The 21,428-nt window shown below is 44.2% G+C and overlaps 1 protein-coding gene across 2 annotated transcripts in view; it reads right to left on the reverse strand.

Annotated features, from left to right (window-relative positions):
- The window catches only part of ATP6V0A4 (ATPase H+ transporting V0 subunit a4), a 55,372-nt gene that overhangs the window by 24,102 nt on the left and 9,842 nt on the right, over positions 1 to 21,428 (reverse strand). For both annotated transcript variants that reach the window (XM_073621475.1, XM_073621476.1), the window contains exons 7-12: positions 16,444 to 16,570; positions 15,589 to 15,671; positions 11,685 to 11,778; positions 10,855 to 11,067; positions 4,127 to 4,277; positions 1,246 to 1,385 (exon numbers count right to left, since the gene is read on the reverse strand). In XM_073621475.1, the coding sequence (XP_073477576.1) occupies positions 1,246 to 1,385; positions 4,127 to 4,277; positions 10,855 to 11,067; positions 11,685 to 11,778; positions 15,589 to 15,671; positions 16,444 to 16,570 (808 nt within the window). The remainder of the gene's footprint in view (positions 1 to 1,245; positions 1,386 to 4,126; positions 4,278 to 10,854; positions 11,068 to 11,684; positions 11,779 to 15,588; positions 15,672 to 16,443; positions 16,571 to 21,428) is intronic.

Below are 21,428 nucleotides of genomic sequence, written 5' to 3' on the forward strand. Positions count from 1 at the left end.
AATTGTGTCAACCTAACATTCATAATTGCTATAAAGCACAATTATTATTATTATTATTATTCTTGCAGGTACTTATATAGTACCATCAATTTATACTGCGCTTCACATATACTGTATATAAATGTTGTACATTCACATCTTATGGTGGCCATACATGGTTAGAAAATGGTTCGAAAAAGCAATCGATACGCTTGCTCGTTCGACTTTCAAAATGTTAGTGGGCTCATTTACATTCCTGAAATGCAAAGATTTATGGCAAAAAAAACGAACCCTTATGTTGATTTTCTAAACGTTATTAGTAAAATCCATCAGAAACAGTTCGAAACAACCTGCAGCACATGTGCGTGTTAAAATGTAACCCAGGAAGTACAAGTAATGAAAAGAAAGATCTTTCTTTTAAATACAGTTGGCGAGTAGAAGGGTTAACAAAGGTCAAAAAACCTTTACATCATTTCCATCGATCAATGAAAAATGGACAATTGGGGGAAATATTTTATTACAATGATAGCGTTATCGCATGCACGTTCGACAGATCTTTATCAAATACGACTGTTTTTTCAAATGATTTTCTAACCATATATGGCAACATTTAATGAATTGTCTGGAAGAACGTACTAAAGAAAATGTGCTGAGGGGAGGAGACAATGTGATATGAAAGAAGGCATCCCTACAATCCCTTTAGAGTTGTCCCTTTTTTTCATTATATCTGCAGGCCAAAAATGAGCTACCCTAGGGAGCATGCACATTGAAAAAAAAGGAAGCTAGGGATTTTTTTTCTTTGATAATATTCCCGATGCTGAGATCCTTGTGTCTGCAGATGACTTTAGAGGAAAATAGTTTTTTGGCATGTTATGCCGCGTACACACGACCGGTCTTTCCATCTGAATAGACTCCGACGGTCTTTCCGACGGAGTTCCGCTGAAACGGACTTGTCTACAGGCGATCACACCAAAGTCCGATCATTTAGAACGTGATGACGTACGACGGGACTAGAAAAAGGAAGTTCAATAGCCAGTAGCCAATAGCTGCCCTCGCGTCATTTTTGGTCCGTCGGAATAGCATACAGACGAGCGGTTTTCCCGATAGGAACTGATCCCGTCGAAAAGATTTGAAACATGTTCTATTTCTAGGTCCGTCAGAATTTTAGAAAGAAAAAGTCCGATGAAGCCCACACACGATCTGCCAGAAAGTCCGGTCGTGTTTACGCGGCATTAGATAAATTGAGACATATTTATTGAATCTCACCTCATTGTCAACTTTAGAGGCCAGAAGCTGTTTCTCTTTCCAAATCATCCAGGATGCAAATCCAAGCATAACCAGGCCGTGACCACAATCACCGAACATGACCGCGAAGAGGAAGGGGAAGGTGATGATGGTGTAGGGGGCTGCAACAAACAATTTTTTTTTTTTGTTTTGTTAGTAGAGGTCAATAGGAGGCTACAGAAACAAACGTAAAAGGAAACTATTAATGATCTATCCACGTCACTTTAAGAGAACACTTATTTACTTCAAAAGAGAAATTCAGGTTTAAAGAACATCCTTTCATTAACCACTTCAGCCCCTGAAGGTTTTACCCCCCTTAAAGACCAGAGCATTTTTTGCGGTACGGCACTGTGTCGCTTTAACTGACAATTAGGGGACAATTTGTTGTACCCCAACAAAATTACGTTTTTTTCCCACAAATAGAGCTTTCTTTTGGTGGTATTTGATCACCTCTGCGTTTTTTATTTTTTGTGCTATAAACAAAAAAAAGCGACAATTTTGAAAAAAAAAAAATTTTTTTTTCACTTTCTGCTATAATACATATCCCAAAAAAATATATAAAAAAACAAATTTAGTCATCAGTTTAGGCTGATGTATATTCTTCTACATATTTGTGGTAAAAAAAATTCGCAATCGGCGTATATTGATTGGTTTGCTCAAAAGTTATCACGTCTACAAACTACGATAACAATTTAGTAGACATGTGCGATTAGTTTCGTACGAATCGAAAATTCGTACGAATTTCCGTAAATTCATACATTCGGGAGGATCCGAAATATGAATTGCTATGCTTCCAAATTTTGTACGAATTACTACCTTTCGTTTACAAATTTTGGATCCAAATTCCTAACGAACATTCGTAATTGTTACGAAAAGTTATAAAAGTTAAAAACCCAGGAAGTCAGCACAGCACAGGGATGGTGGCAGCCCGTCATAATGATAAGTTCATCATAACGAACGTTCGTAATTGTTATGAAAAGTTACGAACCTAACGAAAATTCGTATTTCGTACGGATCCATATTGAATTTCGGACACGAATTCCGAAATATGAATTAATTATAATACGAAAGGGAATGGAACGAAACAAATTTATTAACGGCGCACATGTCTACAATTTAGGGACTTTTATTATTTTTTAATTATTTTTACTGGTAATGGTGGCGATCTGCGATTTTTAGCGGGGCTGCGACATTGCGGCGGACATATCTGACCCCAAATTACACTTTTTGGGGACCAGTGACATTATTACATTGATCAGTGCTATAAAAATGACACTGGCAGGGAAGGGGTTAACACTAGGGGGCGATTAAGAGGTTAAGTGTGTTCCCTCAGTCCCCAGGGGTATCAAACTGGCGGCCCTCCAGCTGTTGCGGAACTACAAGTCCCACCATGCCTCTGCCTGTGGGAGTCATGCTTGTAATTGTCAGCCTTGCAAAGCCTCATGAAATTTGTAGTTCCACAACAGCTGGAGGGCCGCCAGTTTGACAGCTGTGCCTCAGTGTGTTCTAACTGTAGGGGGAAAGGGCTTACTGAAACATAACAAAGATCACGGTTCTCGATCACTGGGAGCAGTAGATCCCTGTCATGTCACTAGGCAGAACGGGGAAATGCCTTGTTTACATAGGCAGTTCCCTGTTCTGCCTCTCCTTGCCGTGATCGCGGGCCACCGGCAGACATCGAGTCCGTGGTACCCGCGGTCACGCTCCCGTGGCGGACATGCACGCGCTATCCTGCGTTAACGGACTGACGTACAGGTATGTCAGTTTACCAGGAAAGCCATTCTGCCGACGTATATTGGCGTGAGCCGGTCTGAAGTGGTTGTAAACCTTCCTTTTTTTCCATAAAATAAAAAAAGATGTTATATTTACCTTTTCTGTGCAATGGCTTTGCACAGAGCGGCCACTAACCTCCTCTTCTGGGGTCCTCCATCGGCAGTCTCCGCTCCTCCTGTTCTCCGAGTGCTCCCATAGCAAGCCACTTACTATAGGGGCACTCATGCAGGTGCGATCCCGAGGTAAAAAGAAAACCTTTTGCCTTAAGTGCCTTTGCCACTTTAATGCTCACATTATTTAACAGCCATTAGATTTGTTTTTAATTCAGCTGTGATCATCAGAAATGTGTTGTTATATCTGAACTATTGCACAACAACTAATAGATGAATTCAGTCTTGCAGTGTGGCTGTTTTGTAAATGAATAAGTGGGAAGTACGTAGATAAGCCTAAAGCCGGCCATAGACGGTTTCAATCTCGGTCGGTTCAGCAGGTACCAGCTAAGATTCGAACCATGCATGGGCAGGCTGAATGTACCCAAGTTGATCGATCAATCAACTTGGGTACAACCAGCCTGTCAGATTTTACATGTGATTATTGCAAGCGGCTAGTACAGACACTAGCAATTATCACTGTCTTTTACCAGCGGGCTTGGCTTTCCCCGCCCCCCTCCAGGAGGGGGAAATCAAGCAAATTTCATTCACTCTGTCTATGGCCGGCCTAGGGCAAACAGATACATTTGCATTTGTGCCACCCTAGGAGTCAGCATGGGGTGTGTTGGTTCTTTACCTGTCCCCACTATTGACATACTTAGTAGCAAGAATAGCCACATATAGCTTCTCATTTTTTAATAGATTCCACATGTGTATGATTTTTAGGGCAATGGTGATTTTTGTTAATGTATTTTTCGTAACAGAAAGCTGGTGATGTTCCACTGGGGTTATGTGTTCAGTTTTAATGTCAGTAACAGAATTATCCTAGTAGAGTCCACAGAAAGAACAGTTGAGAAATCTCACATATCACAATAAGGGCAGAATCCTAAGAGGTTTTCAGAGATTTCCCCCCCCCCAACATTTTACAGTTTTGGTCTCACTTGGGTTCATCTCTCTGTAGTTCCCAACTCCGTAAGCATCGACAATGTTCTGAAATCCAGCAGTGAATTTGTTAATTCGGTTGAAGGTCGGAGGCTCCATCGTGGTGGGAATGTTGGTAAGAATGGGAGCAATTGTGGAACCGCTGCGTTCCTAAAATGAGAAGAAGATATGTGAATCAAAGGTTTTTACAGAAGTGCTCTCCAGATTTAAGTTATATTATGCAGGAGTGACATCACCACTCGTCACATAAAAGTTATATCAGAGACGTAACTAGAACCTTCAGGGCCCCGATGCAAAAAAAAACCATGAAGGCCCCCCTGACCCCCCCCCCTTTCTTCTGAGCCCAGGGCCCTTCCCATTGATCCTGGGGCCCTTTATTACCATTGCCGGCCCTTTATTACTATCCCACAATGGGACCTTTTCACATGTTCTGCAGCGGCCCCATTCCTACCATCTTGAGTAGGATTTCCACCTTTTCTTCAAGCCAAACCCCAACACTTTAGTGGTGCACAGCAATTTTTTTTTACGTAGTATACACTATACATATAATTTGTGATTAAATTATATTTCTAATCATATTAATTTAACCACTTCAGCCCCGGAAGGTTTTACCCCCTTCCTGACCAGAGCACTTTTTACAATTCGGCACTGCGTCGCTTTAACTGCTAATTGCGCGGTCATGCAATGCTGTACCCAAACGAAATTTGCGTCCTTTTCTTCCCACAAATAGAGCTTTCTTTTGATGGTATTTGATGACCTCTGCCGTTTTTATTTTTTGCGCTATACACGGAAAAAGACCAAAAATTTTGAAAAAAAAAGATATTTTCTACTTTTTGTTCTAAAAAAATCCAATAAACTCAATTTTAGTCATACATTTAGGCCAAAATGTATTCGGCCACATGTCTTTGGTAGAAAAAATGTCAATAAGTGTATATTTATTGGTTTGCGCAAAAGTTATAGCGCCTACAAACTAGGGTACATTTTCTGGAATTTACACAGCCTTTAATTTATGACTGCCTATGTCGTTTCTTGAGGTGCTAAAATGGCAGGGCAGTACAAAACCCCCACAAATGACCCCATTTTGGAAAGTAGACACCCCAAGGAATTTGCTGAGAGGCATGTTGAGCCCATTGAATATTCATTTTTTTTGTCCCAAGTGATTGAATAATGACAAAAAAAAAAAAAAAATTACAAAAAGTTGTCACTAAATGATATATTGCTCACATAGGCCATGGGCATATGTGGAATTGCACCCCAAAATACATTTAGCTGCTTCTCCTGAGTATGGGGATACCACATGTGTAGGACTTTTTGAGAGCCTAGCCGCGTACGGGGCCCCGAAAACCAATCACTGCCTTCAGGATTTCTAAGGGCGTACATTTTTGATTTTACTCTTCACTACCTATCACAGTTTCGGAGGCCATGGAATGCCCAGGTGGCACAAACCCCCCCCAAATGACCCCATTTTGGAAAGTAGACACCCCAAGCTATTTGCTGAGAGGCATGGTGAGTATTTTGCAGCTCTCATTTGTTTTTGAAAATAAAGAAAGACGAGAAAAAAAAAATTTTTTTTTCTTTTTTCAATTTTCAAAACTTTGTGACAAAAAGTGAGGTCTGCAAAATACTCACTATACCTCTCATCAAATAGCTTGGGGTGTCTACTTTCCAAAATGGGGTAATTTGGGGTTTTTTTTTGCCACCTGGGCATTCCATGGCCTCCGAAACTGTGATAGGCAGTGAAGAGTGAAATCAAAAATTTACGGCCTTAGAAAGCCTGAAGGCGGTGCTTGGTTTTCGGGGTCCCGTGCGCGGCTAGGCTCCCAAAAAGTCCCACACATGTGGTATCCCCATACTCAGGAGAAGCAGCAGAATGTATTTTGGGGTGTAATTTCACATATTCCCATGGCATGTTTGAGCAATATATCATTTAGTGACAACTTTGCGCAAAAAAAAATAAAAAAAATAAAAAATTGTCTCTTTCCCGCAACTTGTGTCACAATATAAAATATTCCATGGACTCGACATGCCTCTCAGCAAATAGCTTGGGGTGTCTACTTTCCAAAATGGGGTCATTTGGGGGGGTTTTGAACTGTCCTGGCATTTTATGCACAACATCTAGAAGCTTATGTCACACATCACCCACTCTTCTAACCACTTGAAGACAAAGCCCTCTCTGACACTTTTTGATTACATAAAAAAATAATTTTTTTTTGCAAGAAAATTACTTTGAACCCCCAAACATTATATATTTTTTTAAAGCAAATTCCCTACAGATTAAAATGGTGGGTGTTTCATTTTTTTTTTTCACACAGTATTTGCGCAGCGATTTTTCAAACGCATTTTTTGGGGAAAAAACACACTTTTTTAAATTTTAATGCACTAAAACACACTATATTGCCCAAATGTTTGATGAAATAAAAAAGATGATCTTAGGCCGAGTACATGGATACCAAACATGACATGCTTTAAAACAGTGGCGACAAACTAAATACATTTTTAAAAGCCTTTAAAAGCCTTTACAGGTTACCACTTTAGATTTACAGAGGAGGTCTACTGCTAAAATTACTGCCCTCGATCTGACGTTCGCGGTGATACCTCACATGCATGGTGCAATTGCTGTTTACATTTGACGCCAGACCGACGCTTGCGTTCGCCTTAGCGTGAGAGCAGGGGGGACAGGGGTGCTTTTTTTTTTTTTTTTTTTTTTCTTTATTATTATTATTTTTTTATCTTATTTTTAAACTGTTCCTTTCATTTTTTTTTTTTTTAAATCATTTTTATTGTTATCTCAGGGAATGTAAATATCCCCTATCATAGCAATAGGTAGTGACAGGTACTCTTTTTTGCAAAAATTGGGGTCTATTAGACCCTAGATTTCTCCTCTGCCCTCAAAGCATCTGACCACACCAAGATCGGTGTGATAAAATGCTTTCCCAATTTCCCAATGGCGCTGTTTACATCCGGCGAAATCTAAGTCATAAAATGCTCGTAGCTTCCGGTTTCTTAGGCCATAGAGATGTTTGGAGCCACTCTGGTCTCTGATCAGCTCTATGGTCAGCTGGCTGAATCACCGGCTGCATTCTCAGGTTCCCTGTTGAGACAGGAGAGCCAGAAAAAAACACGGAAGACGTTGGGGGGGGGGGGGTTGTAAAAGCAGTCTAGAGGCTAATTAGCTGCTAGGATTGCTTTTACATGAAAGCCGATCGCTGGCTGAAAAGAATGATACCAAGATGATACCTAAACCTGCAGGCATCATTCTGGTATAACCATTCAAAGTCGTGAATGGCGTACCTGAAGACAAAAAAATGGTTAACAATAAAGCACAGTAAACGGTAAGGTATAAAAAATTGCATACCTGAAAAACAAACATGATAAAACATAATAACAATAAAACATTGCAGAATAGAATACAGTAAAAAAGAGCAGAACAAGAGAGAGAGAATAGAGAGAGAGAGAACAATAAAACGACAACTATTTTTTTTTTATTTTATATTTTTGTATGTGTTTTTTTTTTTTTTTACACTTTTTTTTGTAACTAACTTTTATAACTGTAACCGGTTCCAGGTTCGGGTCTCTCAAAATGCGATGGCATCTTGGGAGACCCTGTGAAAGTGTGCCTAGTCTGTGCAATGCTGTACCCTACGCTAATACTCAACTAATGAATGGTAGCGTTCAAAACATTCACCAATGCAAAGACCAGGATTGTCAGGACAGGAGGGACAATAATAGCGGGTGTCACGCCTATATCCGCGCTTGCTGCAGACACAACATCTTTTTTGGGGGGGTTCGTTGGGTAGGGGTACTCGGGAGGACATAAAGAAAATGCCTCTCATGCAGCCGACTGCATTTGGTTGGGGATGTGAATGGGGGAAGTACGGGCGCTGCAGAAGCGGTGGGTTCCCAATTAGGATTGGCGAATGCAGCAGGAAGGGCACTATGGGCACGACGGGCCTGTGTTTGTCTTTTTGGTGGCAGCGGGACACTACTTGTGCTTGCCACCTCACCAGCTTGAACTGCACTTATGGGACTCGCCACGTCACCAAGTGTTACTGCAGTGCTGGTTTGACTACGACCGGGGTGTACTAGGCCGCTGGTGCTTGCCAGTTCACCAAAACGCTACAAAAAAAACTGTTAGCGATCACAGGGATGAGGCCTGACTCTGCGAACGCTGCAGTTATGCGTTTAGTGTTTTGTAAGTGACAGTGATCGATACTGCACTTGGGTGGGCTGGGCTGGGCCGGGCGGAGGGGCAAAACGCAGGTGCTAGCAGGTATCTGGGCTGATCCCGCTAACACTGCGTTTGTGGGAACCCTAAACTGCTGGGGACGCTAGTATAGATCTGATCAGATCAGATATTGATCCGATCAGATACTATACCACTAAGGGAGGTGTACGGTGCGTGCGTGGGTGTTAGCGGTACTGGCGCTAACCTGACGCTGCCTGGGGCTGGTGCTTGCCAGTTCACCAAAACGCTACCCAAAAACTGTTAGCGATCGCAGGGATCAGGCCTGACTCTGCGAACGCTGCAGTTATGCGTTTAGTGTTTTGTAAGTGACAGTGATCGATCGATACTGCACTTGGGTGGGCTGGGCCGGGCGGAGGGGCAAAACGCAGGTGCTAGCAGGTATCTGGGCTGATCCCGCTAACACTGCGTGTTTGGGAACCCTAAACTGCTGGGGACGCTAGTATAGATCTGATCGGATCAGATATTGATCCGTTCAGATACTATACCACTAAGGGAGGTGTACGCTGCGTGCGTGGGTGTTAGCGGTACTGGCGCTAACCTGACGCTGCCTGGGGCTGGTGCTTGCCAGTTCACCAAAACGCTACTAAGAAAACTGTTAGCGATCGCAGGGATCAGGCCTGACTCTGTGAACGCTGCAGTTATGCGTTTAGTGTTTTGTAAGTGACAGTGATCGATCGATACTGCACTTGGGTGGGCTGGGCAGAGGGGAAAAACGCAGGTGCTAGCGGGTATCTGGGCTGATCCCGCTAACACTGCGTTTTTGGGAACCCTAAACTGCTGGGGACACTAGTATAGATCTGATCGGATCAGATATTGATCCGTTCTGATGCTATACCACTAAGGGAGGCGTATGCTGCGTGCGTGGGTGTTAGCGGTACTGGCGCTAATCTGACGCTGCCTGGGGGCGACGCATATCACCGCCGGGCGATCAGGGGGCTAAACCTTTATTCGGTAATAAACGGCGGGTGCCCTGACACTATAAAAAATAAACGAACTAACCAGCGTCACCCGTAACGGTTATACGGTGATCAGTGGTGAAAGGGTTAACTAGGGGGCAATCAAGGGGTTAAAACATTTATTAGATAGTATATGGGGGTCCCTGTCGCTATAAAACGCTGACGGCGAACCTAAATATTTACCTCCCTAACTAGCGTCACCAGCGACACTAATACAGCGATCAGAAAAATGATCGCTTAGTGACACTGGTGACTGGGGGTGATCAAGGGGTTAAAACTTTATTAGGGGGGGTTAGGGGGGTATCCTAGACCTAAAGGGGGGTAATACTCACTGCCCTAACACTGTAACTGTCACAAACTGACACCATGCAGTAATCAGAAAAAAAAAAAAAAAAAAATACTGCTGGTGTCAGTTTGTGACAGGGGGGGGGGTGATTGGGGGGGGATCGGGGGGCGATCGGGGGGGGGATCGGGGGTGTAAAGTATGCCTGGCATGTTCTACTGTGTGTGTGTGTGTGTTGTGCACTTACATGTCTTCTCTCCTCGGCGCTGGAACGGAAACTGCCGAGCCGAGGAGAGATGACATCACATCCTCTGCCTGTGTGAAACTACACACAGGCAGGGGAGGATTCCGATTGGCTGGGAGCGATCGCGAGGGGGGGGCCACGATCGGATGGTCTCCCCCTCGCCTCCCGACGCTCCCAGTCAAATGCCGACCGCCGCTGGCACCGGGGGGGGGTCCGATCGGACCCCCTGCCCGCAGGAGGCAGATCACGTACGGGTACGTGATTCTGCCTGCCCGTGCCATTCTGCCGCCGTATATGTGCGTTAGGCGGTCGGCAAGTGGTTAATCACAAGAGTTCCCCTTTTACATCTGAATCCGCAGAGTTCGCCTTTACATCTGAATCTGCAGAGTTCGCCTTTACATCTGAATCCACATAGTTTCCCTTTACATCTGAATCCACATAGTTTCCTTTTACATCTGAATCCACAGAGTTTCCCTTTACATTTGAATGCGTAGGGTTTCCCCTTACATCTGAATCTGCAGAGTTTTCCCTTACATCTGAAGCCGTAGAGTTCCCCTTTACAGCTGAAGCTGCAGAGTGTCCCCTTACATCTGAACCTGTAGAGTTCCCCTTTACAACTGAACTCGCAGAGTTCCCTTACACTGTAAGGGGCGACTCTGCAGACTCTGATGTAATGGAGAACTCTGGGGACTCTAATTTAAGAGGAAACACTGAGAACTGAGAACTCTGATGTCAGGAGGAAACTCTGATGTAATGATGTAAGAAGTAATGCTGTAGACTCTGGTGTAAAGGGGAACTGTGATATCAGGGGGTCTCTGCTAACCAGAGCCCCCACTTACATCTGAGTTCCCAGCATTCCCCTATAATCAAGGTTCTCAGAGCAACCCTTACATCAGGGTCTGCAGAGTTATATTATACATTATAGGAGAGGAGTGACATCACTGCACGCCAGATATAAGTTATATCTAACATAAATAAATATACCCATGTACACTCACCATGCCAAGGTGCAATGACCGTTTGATGCGCTCTTTGTCAGATACAGGGCACCAGATTTCAGCGATGACACACTGCTGGGTGACGTCAATGTTGCACAGGTTTAGTACATGATACACTGCCTTCATTTTCTTCACTTTAACAGTCCATTTGCTGAGATTCTGGGCTGCTTCCAGCAGGACACGCTGGCGATGAGATTCGGTTTGGGTGATAACCTGCAGGGAGATGGAGTGACAATGTACTGACATCCTGGGATGAGAAGATAACCACAAAACACATCTAAACCCACAACAGAAATCAAATATGAAGTAAAATCTTTCATTATAAAAAATATAAATAAGTAGCATATTAATAGTTTTTTTCCTGAAAATATTTATTTGCATTAAATGCTAATAGTGTGTCCTACAAATATGACATTTGTTGTTAAACCTTTAGTACTTCGTAATTCTTTTGTCAAAGATAGTATCAGTTGATTGTGTAATAAGTCATAAAAACATAGAAACAAGCATAGACGTGTGCAGGGGGTGTGCCGAGTGTGCCTGAGCACACCCTATTCACCCTGTGCGGCGCAAATTCCCCCTGCTGATATTTCACCAACCCCCCCCCCTCCGCAAAGGGGCTCCTAAATATATATTTTTTAAAATAATAAATAAAAATAATAATTTTAAAAATAAAAAACGACTGACACTGTCCACTGCCCTACTGACACCATCCACTGCCCTACTAAACCCGTCCATGTTTTAATACATTTGGGGTGCACACCCCAATGCAAAAGGCTGCGGACACCTATGGAAACAAGTCTCATCATTCAGAGAAGTGTGATCTCACTTACCGCATTTAAATCTTCAATCCTAGTATTTACATCAGCTGCCATGTCTCTTCGCTCACTGGCGGTCTCTGGGCAAGGGTAGACTGTGGCTTTGAAACTGTACAGAAAAGGAAAATTACATCGGGAAGGATCACATACAGATACATTGGTTACATATCAGAAAGCTACATTACAGACGTCTGCAGTGTATTCTGTGACAGATACAGATTACTGGCAGATTGTTTATGATATGGTAACAGCACACAGCCTCAGTTCATCCAAAATATACTATATGGCCAAACGTCTTCGGACACCTGAACATCACACTTATATGATCTTATTGGACATCCCATTCCAAAACCACAGCCATTAATATGGATTAGCTTCTGCTATAACAGCCTCCACCCTTCTTCTGTCTGTGAGAATGTATGCCCATTTGTGAGATCCAGGGCTGATGTTGGTTTAGAAAGTCTGTCTCACAATCAGTGTTTCAACGCCCCCAAAATATGTTCAGTAGGGTTGACTTTAGGGCTCTGTGCTGGTTACTCATGTTCAGTGGCGGCTGGTGCTAAACGGGGGTGGCAAACAAACCACCCTAGGTCCGCACTCAGCCCTCCACAGTCCCCCCGCACTCAGTCCTCCACAGTCCCCCCGCACTCAGTCCTCCACAGTCCCCCCGCACTCAGTCCTCCACAGTCCCCCCGCACTCAGTCCTCCACAGTCCCCCCGCACTCAGCCCTCCACAGTCCCCCCGCACTCAGTCCTCCACAGTCCCCCCGCACTCAGTCCTCCACAGTCCCCCCGCACTCAGTCCTCCACAGTCCCCCCTCACTCAGTCCTCCACAGTCCCCCCGCACTCAGTCCTCCACAGTCCCCCCTCACTCAGTCCTCCACAGTCCCCCCGCACTCAGTCCTCCACAGTCCCCCCGCACTCAGTCCTCCACAGTCCCCCCTCACTCAGTCCTCCACAGTCCCCCCGCACTCAGTCCTCCACAGTCCCCCCGCACTCAGTCCTCCACAGTCCCCCCTCACTCAGCCCTCCACAGTCCCCCCGCACTCAGTCCTCCACAGTCCCCCCGCACTCAGCCCTCCACAGTCCCCCCGCACTCAGTCCTCCACAGTCCCCCCGCACTCAGTCCTCCACAGTCCCCCCTCACTCAGTCCTCCACAGTCCCCCCGCACTCAGTCCTCCACAGTCCCCCCGCACTCAGTCCTCCACAGTCCCCCCTCACTCAGTCCTTCACAGTCCCCCCGCACTCAGTCCTCTGCGGTCCCCCCTCACTCAGCCCTCCACAGTCCCCCCGCACTCAGTCCTCCACAGTCCCCCCGCACTCAGTCCTCCACAGTCCCCCCGCACTCAGTCCTCCACAGTCCCCCCGCACTCAGTCCTCCACAGTCCCCCCACACTCAGTCCCTCAGCGGCTTCCTTAGCTTCTGCTCCTGGCCAACCCGATCCGGGAGGAGAAGCCAGAAGACAACAGTAAATATTGATTTGCTAGTGTCACAAGTGGGTGGGTGGCACAAAGTGGCACATAATTGTGAAGTGGAAAGAAAATGATAAATGGTTTTCAAGATATTTTTCAAATAAATATCTGAAAAGTGAAGTGTGCATTTGTATTTAGCCCCCTTTGCTCTGATACCCCCAACTAAAATCTAGTGAAACCAATTGCCTTCAGAAGTCACCTATTTAGTAAATAGGGTCCACCTGTATGTAATTTAATCTCAGTGCAAATACAGCTGTTCTGTGAAGCCCTCGGAGGTTTGTTAGAGAACCTTAAGGAACAAATAGCATCATGAAGGCCAAGGAACACACCAGACAGGTCAGGGATAAAGTTGTGGAGAAGTTTAAAGCAGTGTTAGGTTATAGGTTAAAAATATCCCAAGCTTTCCTCCCATCCCCTCTTTTTCTGGGCCTCTCGCCCGCAGCTCTGTTCTACTCTTATATCTCCTCCTCCTTCCCCCTCTGTTGTTGTACATGTGTTCTTTTTCCCCCTTTTTCTCCCTTCTTCCTTTTTTTTTTTTTCTCTCTTCTTTCCTCTCTTCTCATGCTTGTTTGTCTCCCCCTACCCTGTTTTGCGGATAACTCCGCTCACTTTTGTCCGCCTTAGCCCCTGGGCCTTACGGCTTGGGCATAGCGCACTGACCGCTGGCCCTGGCTGACGGGTCAATGTCAGTTGATAAAATGCACTCAAAAATGTTCATTATGTGCTTTCATGTAAACCTTTTTCTTATGTTTCTGTACATATCCCCTGCGTGGGAACTCATTATCTGGGGTTTTTCCCTTTTTATATTTCAATAAAAAACATTGTACGGAAAAATATCCCAAGCTTTGAACGTCTCATGAAGAACTGTTCAATCCATTATCCTAAAATTGAAAGAGTATGGCACAACTGCAAACTTACCAGGACAAGGCTGTCCACCTAAACTGACAGGTCGGGCAAGGAGAGCATTAAGCAGAGAAGCAGCCAAGAGGCCCATGGTAACTCTGGAGGAGCTGCAGAGATCCACAGCTCAGGGAGGAGAATCTGTTCACAGGACAACTATTAGTCGTGCACTCCACAAATCTGGCCTTTATGGAAGAGTTGCAAGAAGAAAGCCATTGTTGAAAGAAAGCTATAAGAAGTCCCATTTGCAAGAAGCCATGAGGGGGACACAGCAAACATGTGGAAGAAGTTGCTCTGGTCAGATGAGACCAAAATTGAACTTTTTGGTCTAAAAGTAAAAGTGTGGTGGAAAACTAACACTACACATCACCCTGAACACACCATCGCCACCGTGAAACATGGTGGTGGCAGCATCATGTTGTGGGGATTCTTTTCTTCAGCAGGGACAGGGAAGCTGGTCAGATGGGATGGGAAGATGGATGGAGCCAAATACAGGGCAATCTTAGAAGAGTCTGCAAAAGACTTGAGACTGGGGTGAAGGTTTACCTTCCAGCCAGACAACGACCCTAAACATACAGCCAGAGCTACAATGGAATGTTTTAGAGCAAAGTATATTAATGTGTTAGAATGGCCCAGTCAAAGTCAAGACCTAAATCCAATTGAGAATCTGTGGCAAGACTTGACAGAGCTTGAGCTATTTTACGAAGAAGAATGGGCAAAAATGTCACTCCCTAGATGTGCAAAGCTGGTAGAGACATCCCCAAAAAGACTTGCAGCTGTAATTGCAGTGAAAGGTGGTTCTACAAAGTATTGACTCAGGGGGGCTGAATACAAATGTATTACACACTTTTCACATATTTGTAAAACATGTTGAAAACCATTTATCATTTTTCTTCCATTTCACAATTATGTGCCTATTTGTGTTGGTCTATCACATAAAATTCCAATAAAATACATTTACGTTTTTGGTTGTAACATGACAAAATGTGGAAAATTTCAAGGGGTATGAATACTTTTTCAAGGCACTGTAGGCTTACCTGTAGGTATAAGTGGTAAAAGAGAGTTTAATACCATTTTAAATGAATTTGCAAGGCACAATGAAATTGGAGGTCCAAATCGCACGGATCTGCGGCTTTGAAATCCCACTGAAGTAACATGATTTCAAAGCTGCACTGATGTGAACCAAGGCTAAATGATATAATGAGACACCTTATCAGGTTTAGTATACTTGGGATAATCAAGCAAACAAAGCCTTTATCCCTTCGTCTTCCTCTTGCTGTCCCCACAGAGTCATGCTGGAAAAGGTTCTGCTATTTAAAATCTATTGTCTATTTTTGTATATGCATGCGGGTGGGAAGCGACACAAAATTTTGGGTTTGTATTCAGTACTTAATTGTCTCTGTCGCAAGTGCACTAATACGGCTACAATTACATCAAGCGTATTTATCATCTCAAATGTGCACTCATTTCTTATTTCCATAGTTAAAACCACCACTAGGTGGAGCTCTGAACACTGGTGAGGGGAAGGGGGGGTCACCACTTACCCATCACAAATCTTCTTTATTTTCTGTTTGAGCTGCTCTCCCTGGTAGAAGATGATGAAAACATTTTTTTTCACCTCTTCTTTCTGAAAAAGTGTAAAAAGAAAATTGTAATATGTGATTCATGATACAGAAGAGGAGCTAAAGAAGCAGCCACAGTCATTATCAGCCCCATAGCCTAGGATGGCCTCCACCCTCCTTTCTCCAGGTAACAGACTGACTGGAGACTGCACTGTCCACTGTTATAACTCTTTCCTGTGAAGACCAGAAGTTCAGGAAAGCAGCACTGAGAGAACAGGATCCGGCAGCAATGAATGTTGTAAACTGCAAGCACTGGGGTAAGAATTTTACCAAATACTGGGGAATGTTTATTTTATTGTGCTCAATGGATTAAGCTAAAAAATGTTGAGGGTTTAATGCTACTTTAATGATATCATGTGATCATTAATAACAAAAGTGGAAAAGGATGGGAGTGCACTGGTGTCATGTGATCATTCAAAGCCAATGAAGTGAATTATGGCAAGGTATGGTACCATGTGATCACTCAGAGCTACTGTAGTCAAAGCAAGTGTGATGTTACCAAGTGATCAGTCAGAAGTTGGAACTGTGATGATGTCATATGATCATTACAATTGTTCAGTAACACGGTAAAGGTGCTTGGGTGGCCATACTCTCAATAAAACCCATTAAAATTACAAGCAGTGGTTTCAGATGATAGATAACATTTTACATGTGAAATTATTAATCTTCAGCTGCAAATTACTTATTTCCATACTTGTAACTTATGTCTGCCCTTAGGCGAGAGCCCAGAGTGGCAAATAATGGACAGGTGAGGTATAGTATTATTCTGCTCCTTACAGTGACCGGGTCCTCCAGCGTAGTGTCCAGCTCACTATATTTCAGGTAAATATTCCCCCTGCAGACCCTCCACAGCAGTCTCTCAAAGGCGGCCATCCTCTCCCTGCCGATCACCCCGGCGGTGAACCTGAGACAAGAGAGCCATTGACAAGAGAAGGAACACACACCGAGATTGTCTATTGGATTCCCCAAGAAACGTTTTAATCCCCCATTGATGAATTCATGAGGCCCACACCTGGCGGTGTCACCTTTCTGGACACAAAGTTGTCCTTTATCTTATATAGATACAATTTGAACTATTTACTGAGGACAGAGAAAAGAAAGGTGATATTACAAACTCAGCTTTCCTTGCTCTCAACAACAGTGTTGTTGTTGAGAGCAAGGAAGACAATTTTTGTCAAGATCAGATATATATATATATATATATATATATATATATACACACACACAGTATCTCACAAAAATGAGTACACCCCTCACATTTTTGTAAATATTTTATTATATCTTATCACATGACAACACTGAAGAAATGACACTTTGCTACAATGTAAAGTAGTGAGTGTACAGCTTGTATAACAGTGTAAATTTGCTGTCCCCTCAAAATAACTCAACACACAGCTATTAATGTCTAAACCGCTGGCAACAAAAGTGAGTACACCCCTAAGTGAAAATGTCCAAATTGGGCCCAATTAGCCATTTTCCCTCCCTGGTGTCACATGACACCGGGAGGGAAAATGTCCAAATTGGGCCCAATTACCCATTTTCCCTCCCAGATGTCATGTGACTTGTTAGTGTTACAAGGTCTCAGGTGTGAACAGGGAGTAGGTGTGTTAAATTTGGTGTTATCGCTCTCACTCTCTCATACTGGTCACCGAAAGTTCAACATGGCACCTCATGGCAAAGAACACTCTGAGGATCTGAAAAAAAAGAATTGTTGTCCTACATATAGCCTGGGCTATAAGAAGATTGCCAAGACCCTGAAAATGAGCTGCAGCGCAGTGGCCAAGACCATACAGAGGTTTAACAGGACAGGTTCCACTCAGAACAGGCCTCCTCATGGTCGACCAAAGAAGTTGAGTTAGCCCCTGCTCAGCGTCATATCCAGAGGTTGTCTTTGGGAAATAGACGTATGAGTGCTGCCAGCATTGCTGCAGGGGTTGAAGAGGTGGGGGGTCAGCCAGTCAGTGCTCAGATCATACGCCGCACGCTGCATCAAATTGGTCTGCATGGCTGTCGTCCCAGAAGGAAGCCTCTTCTAAAGATGATGCACAAGAAAGCCCACAAACAGTTTGCTGAAGACAAGCAGACTAAGGACACGGATTACTGGAACCATGTCCTGTGGTCTGATGAGACCAAGATAAAGTTATTTGGTTCAGATTTTGTCAAGAGCACGTGGCGGCAACCAGGTGTGGAGTACAAAGACAAGTGTGTCTTGCCTACAGTCAAGCATGGTGGTGGGAGTGTCATGGTCTGGGGCTGCATGAGTGCTGCCGGCACTGGGGAGCTACAGTTCATTGAGGGAACCATGAATGTCAATATGTACTGTGACATAAAGAAGCAGAGCATAATTCCCTCCCTTCAGAGACTAAGCCGCAGGGCAGTATTCCAACATGATAATGACCCCAAACACACCCCCCAAGCCGACCACTGCCTTGCTAAAGAAGTTGAGGGTAAAGGTAATGGACTGGCCAAGCATGTCTCCAGACCTAAACCCTATTGAGCATCTGTGGGGCATCCTCAAACAGAAGATGGAGGGGCGCAAGATCTCTAACATCCACCAGCTCTGTGATGTCATCATGGAGGAGTGGAAGAGGACTCCAGTGGTAACCTGTGAAGCTCTGGTGAAAACCATGTCCAAGAGGGTTAAGGCAGTGCTGGAAAATAATGGAGGCCACACAAAATATTGACACTTTGGGCCCAATTTGGACATTTTCACTTAGGGGTGTACTCACTTGTGTTGCCAGCAGTTTAGACATTAATGGCTGTGTGTTGAGATGTTTTGAGGGGACAACAAATTTACACTGTTATACAAGCTGTAAACTCACTACTTTACATTGTAGCAAAGTGTCATTTCTTTTGTGTTGTCACATAAAAAGATATAATAAAATATTTACAAAAACGTGAGGGGTGTACTCACTTTTGTGAAATACTGTATATATATAATTTGCAAAACAAAATTCTGTTTATTTCTCCATAAAAATACTGTTGCAGGGAATGCCTGTAATTTGGCTGCAAGCTCAATGCAGACTTCTGAGAAAAGCAGCCAGACAATTACTAGAGCTGAGGGGGATTCTAAAAAAATCCTTATTCGAAATGGAGTACTCTTGTCTTGGTCTCCAGGATGATTAAAGTACACTATATTGTCAAAAGTATTGGGAAGCTTGCCTTTACAAGGACATGCACTTGAATGGGATCCCAGTCTTAGTCCGTAGGGTTCAATATTGAGTTGGTCCACCCTTTGCAGCTATAACAGCTTCAACTCTTCTGGGAAGGCTGTCCACAAGGTTTAGGAGTGTGTCTAAAGGAATGTTTGACCATTCTTCCAGAAGCGCATTTGTGAGGTCAGGCACTGATGTGGACGAGAAGGCCTGACTCGCAGTCTCCGCTTTAATTCATCCCAAATGTGTTCTATCGGATTGAGGTCAGGACTCTGTGCAGGCCAATCAAGTTCCTCCACCCCAAACTCACTCATCCATGTCTTTATGGACCTTGCTTTATGAACTGGTCCAAATCATTTGGTGGAGGCAGGATTATGGTATGGGGGAGGTTTTCAAGGGTTGGGCTTGGCCCCTTAGTTCCAGTGAAGGGAACTCTTAAGACGTTAGCATAATAAGACATTTTGGACAATTTCATGCTCCCAACTTTGTGGGAACAGTTTGAGGTTGGCCCCTTTCTGTTCCAACATAACTACACACTAGTGCACAAATCAAGGCCCATAAGGACATTGATGAGTGAACTTGGGGTGGAGGAAATGGACTTTCCTGCACAGAGTTCTGACCTCAACCCGATAGAACAGCTTTAGGATGAATTAGAGCAGAGACTGCGAGCCAGGCCTTCTCGTCCACATCAGTGCCTGACCTCACAAATGCTCTTCTGGAAGAATGGTCAAACATTCCCATAGACACACTCCTAAACCTTGTGGACAGCCTTCCCAGAAGAGTTGAAGCCGTTAAAGCTTCAAAGGGTGGGCCAACTCAATATCGAACCCTATGGACTAAGACTGGAATGTCATTAACCACTTGACCACTGGGCACTTAAACCCCCTTCCTAACCAGACCAATTTTCTGCTTTTGGTGCTCTCACACTTTGATTGACAATTACTCAGTCATGCAACACTGTACCCATATGAAATTTTTTTATTTAATGTATTTAATCACCTCTGGGTTTTTTATTTTTTGCGCTATAAATCAAAAAAGACTGAAAATTCGGTAAAAAAAAAAATTCTTTGTTTCTGTTAAAATTTATTGTAGAGTATTGGCGAGTATTGGCAGAGTATTGGCAGAGTATTGGCAAGTATTGACAGAGTATTGGCAAGTATTGACAGAGTATTGGCAAGTATTGGCAGAGTATTGGCAGAGTTTTGCACAGTATTGCACAGTGTTGCAGAGTATTGGCAGAGTTTTGCACAGTATTGCACAGTGTTGCAGAGTATTGGCAGAGTATTGCACAGTATTGCAGGGTATTGGCAGAGTATTGCACAGTATTGCAGGGTATTGGCAGAGTATTGCACAGTATTGCAGGGTATTGGCAGAGTATTGCACAGTATTGCAGGGTATTGGCAGAGTATTGCACAGTATTGCAGGGTATTGGCAGAGTATTGCACAGTATTGCAGGGTATTGGCAGAGTATTGCACAGTATTGCAGGGTATTGGCAGAGTATTGCACAGTATTGCAGGGTATTGGCAGAGTATTGCACAGTGTTGCAGAGTATTGGCAGAGTATTGCACAGTATTGCAGGGTATTGGCAGAGTATTGCACAGTATTGCAGGGTATTGGCAGAGTATTGCACAGTATTGCAGGGTATTGGCAGAGTATTGCACAGTATTGCAGGGTATTGGCAGAGTATTGCACAGTGTTGCAGAGTATTGGCAGAGTATTGCACAGTATTGCAGGGTATTGGCAGAGTATTGCACAGTATTGCAGGGTATTGGCAGAGTATTGCACAGTATTGCAGGGTATTGGCAGAGTATTGCACAGTGTTGCAGGGTATTGTAGATTATTGGCACTGAGCAGCGCTGTGGGCACTACACATCCAGCCCACAGTGGTGCTGCAATCTTTCCCTCTCTCCCCTCGCACTGTACTGATCGGTACAGAGAGGGGAGGGAGGAACCGGCGTCATGACTTGACGCCGGTTTGTTTACAACTGATCGCTACGTCATTTGACGGAACGATCACGTGGTAAACGGCCGCTATCAGCGTGACCCGGCGGTCACGGATGTTCCCGGGTGCAGGCCCCAGGGGGCGCGTGGGAGCAACATTCTGGGAGCACGTCCCATGGACATCCACCCAGAATAAGCCGACCGCGCTGTAGCCGTCTTTCGGCTATGGCCCGGTCAGCAAGTGGTTAAAGTTCATGTAAAGGCAGGTGTCCTAATACTTTTGACAATATAGTGTCCATCTCAAGCCATTTTTTCAGTAATTTGTTTGCTATCTGTGTACCATTGAGGAGGTTGTCTTTCACTATCTGTCCTATAGACACTACAGGATGTAAGAGGAAAGCTCTCCAAAGTGAGGTAAATCCCCTCTAAGGCAAGCCATAGACAAATTGATTTCCTTTCCTTCTATCACGGGTGGGAGGAAAAAAAAAATCGCTAGATTCCCCCATCAACACAATCATTGTTAATGGGGGAATCCCTCCTGCAGTGCCATTGTATTCTGCTTGCGAGGGGGGGGGGGTGGGGTTTGGCTGGCAGAATACAATTACCGCTACTAGCTATGGCCAGGAGCAGTAATCACATGCTAAAAACCTGACAGGCTGATTGTA

This window comes from Aquarana catesbeiana, linkage group LG03 (genome assembly GCF_042186555.1).
Source record: "Aquarana catesbeiana isolate 2022-GZ linkage group LG03, ASM4218655v1, whole genome shotgun sequence".
Classification (NCBI taxonomy): domain Eukaryota; kingdom Metazoa; phylum Chordata; class Amphibia; order Anura; family Ranidae; genus Aquarana; species Aquarana catesbeiana.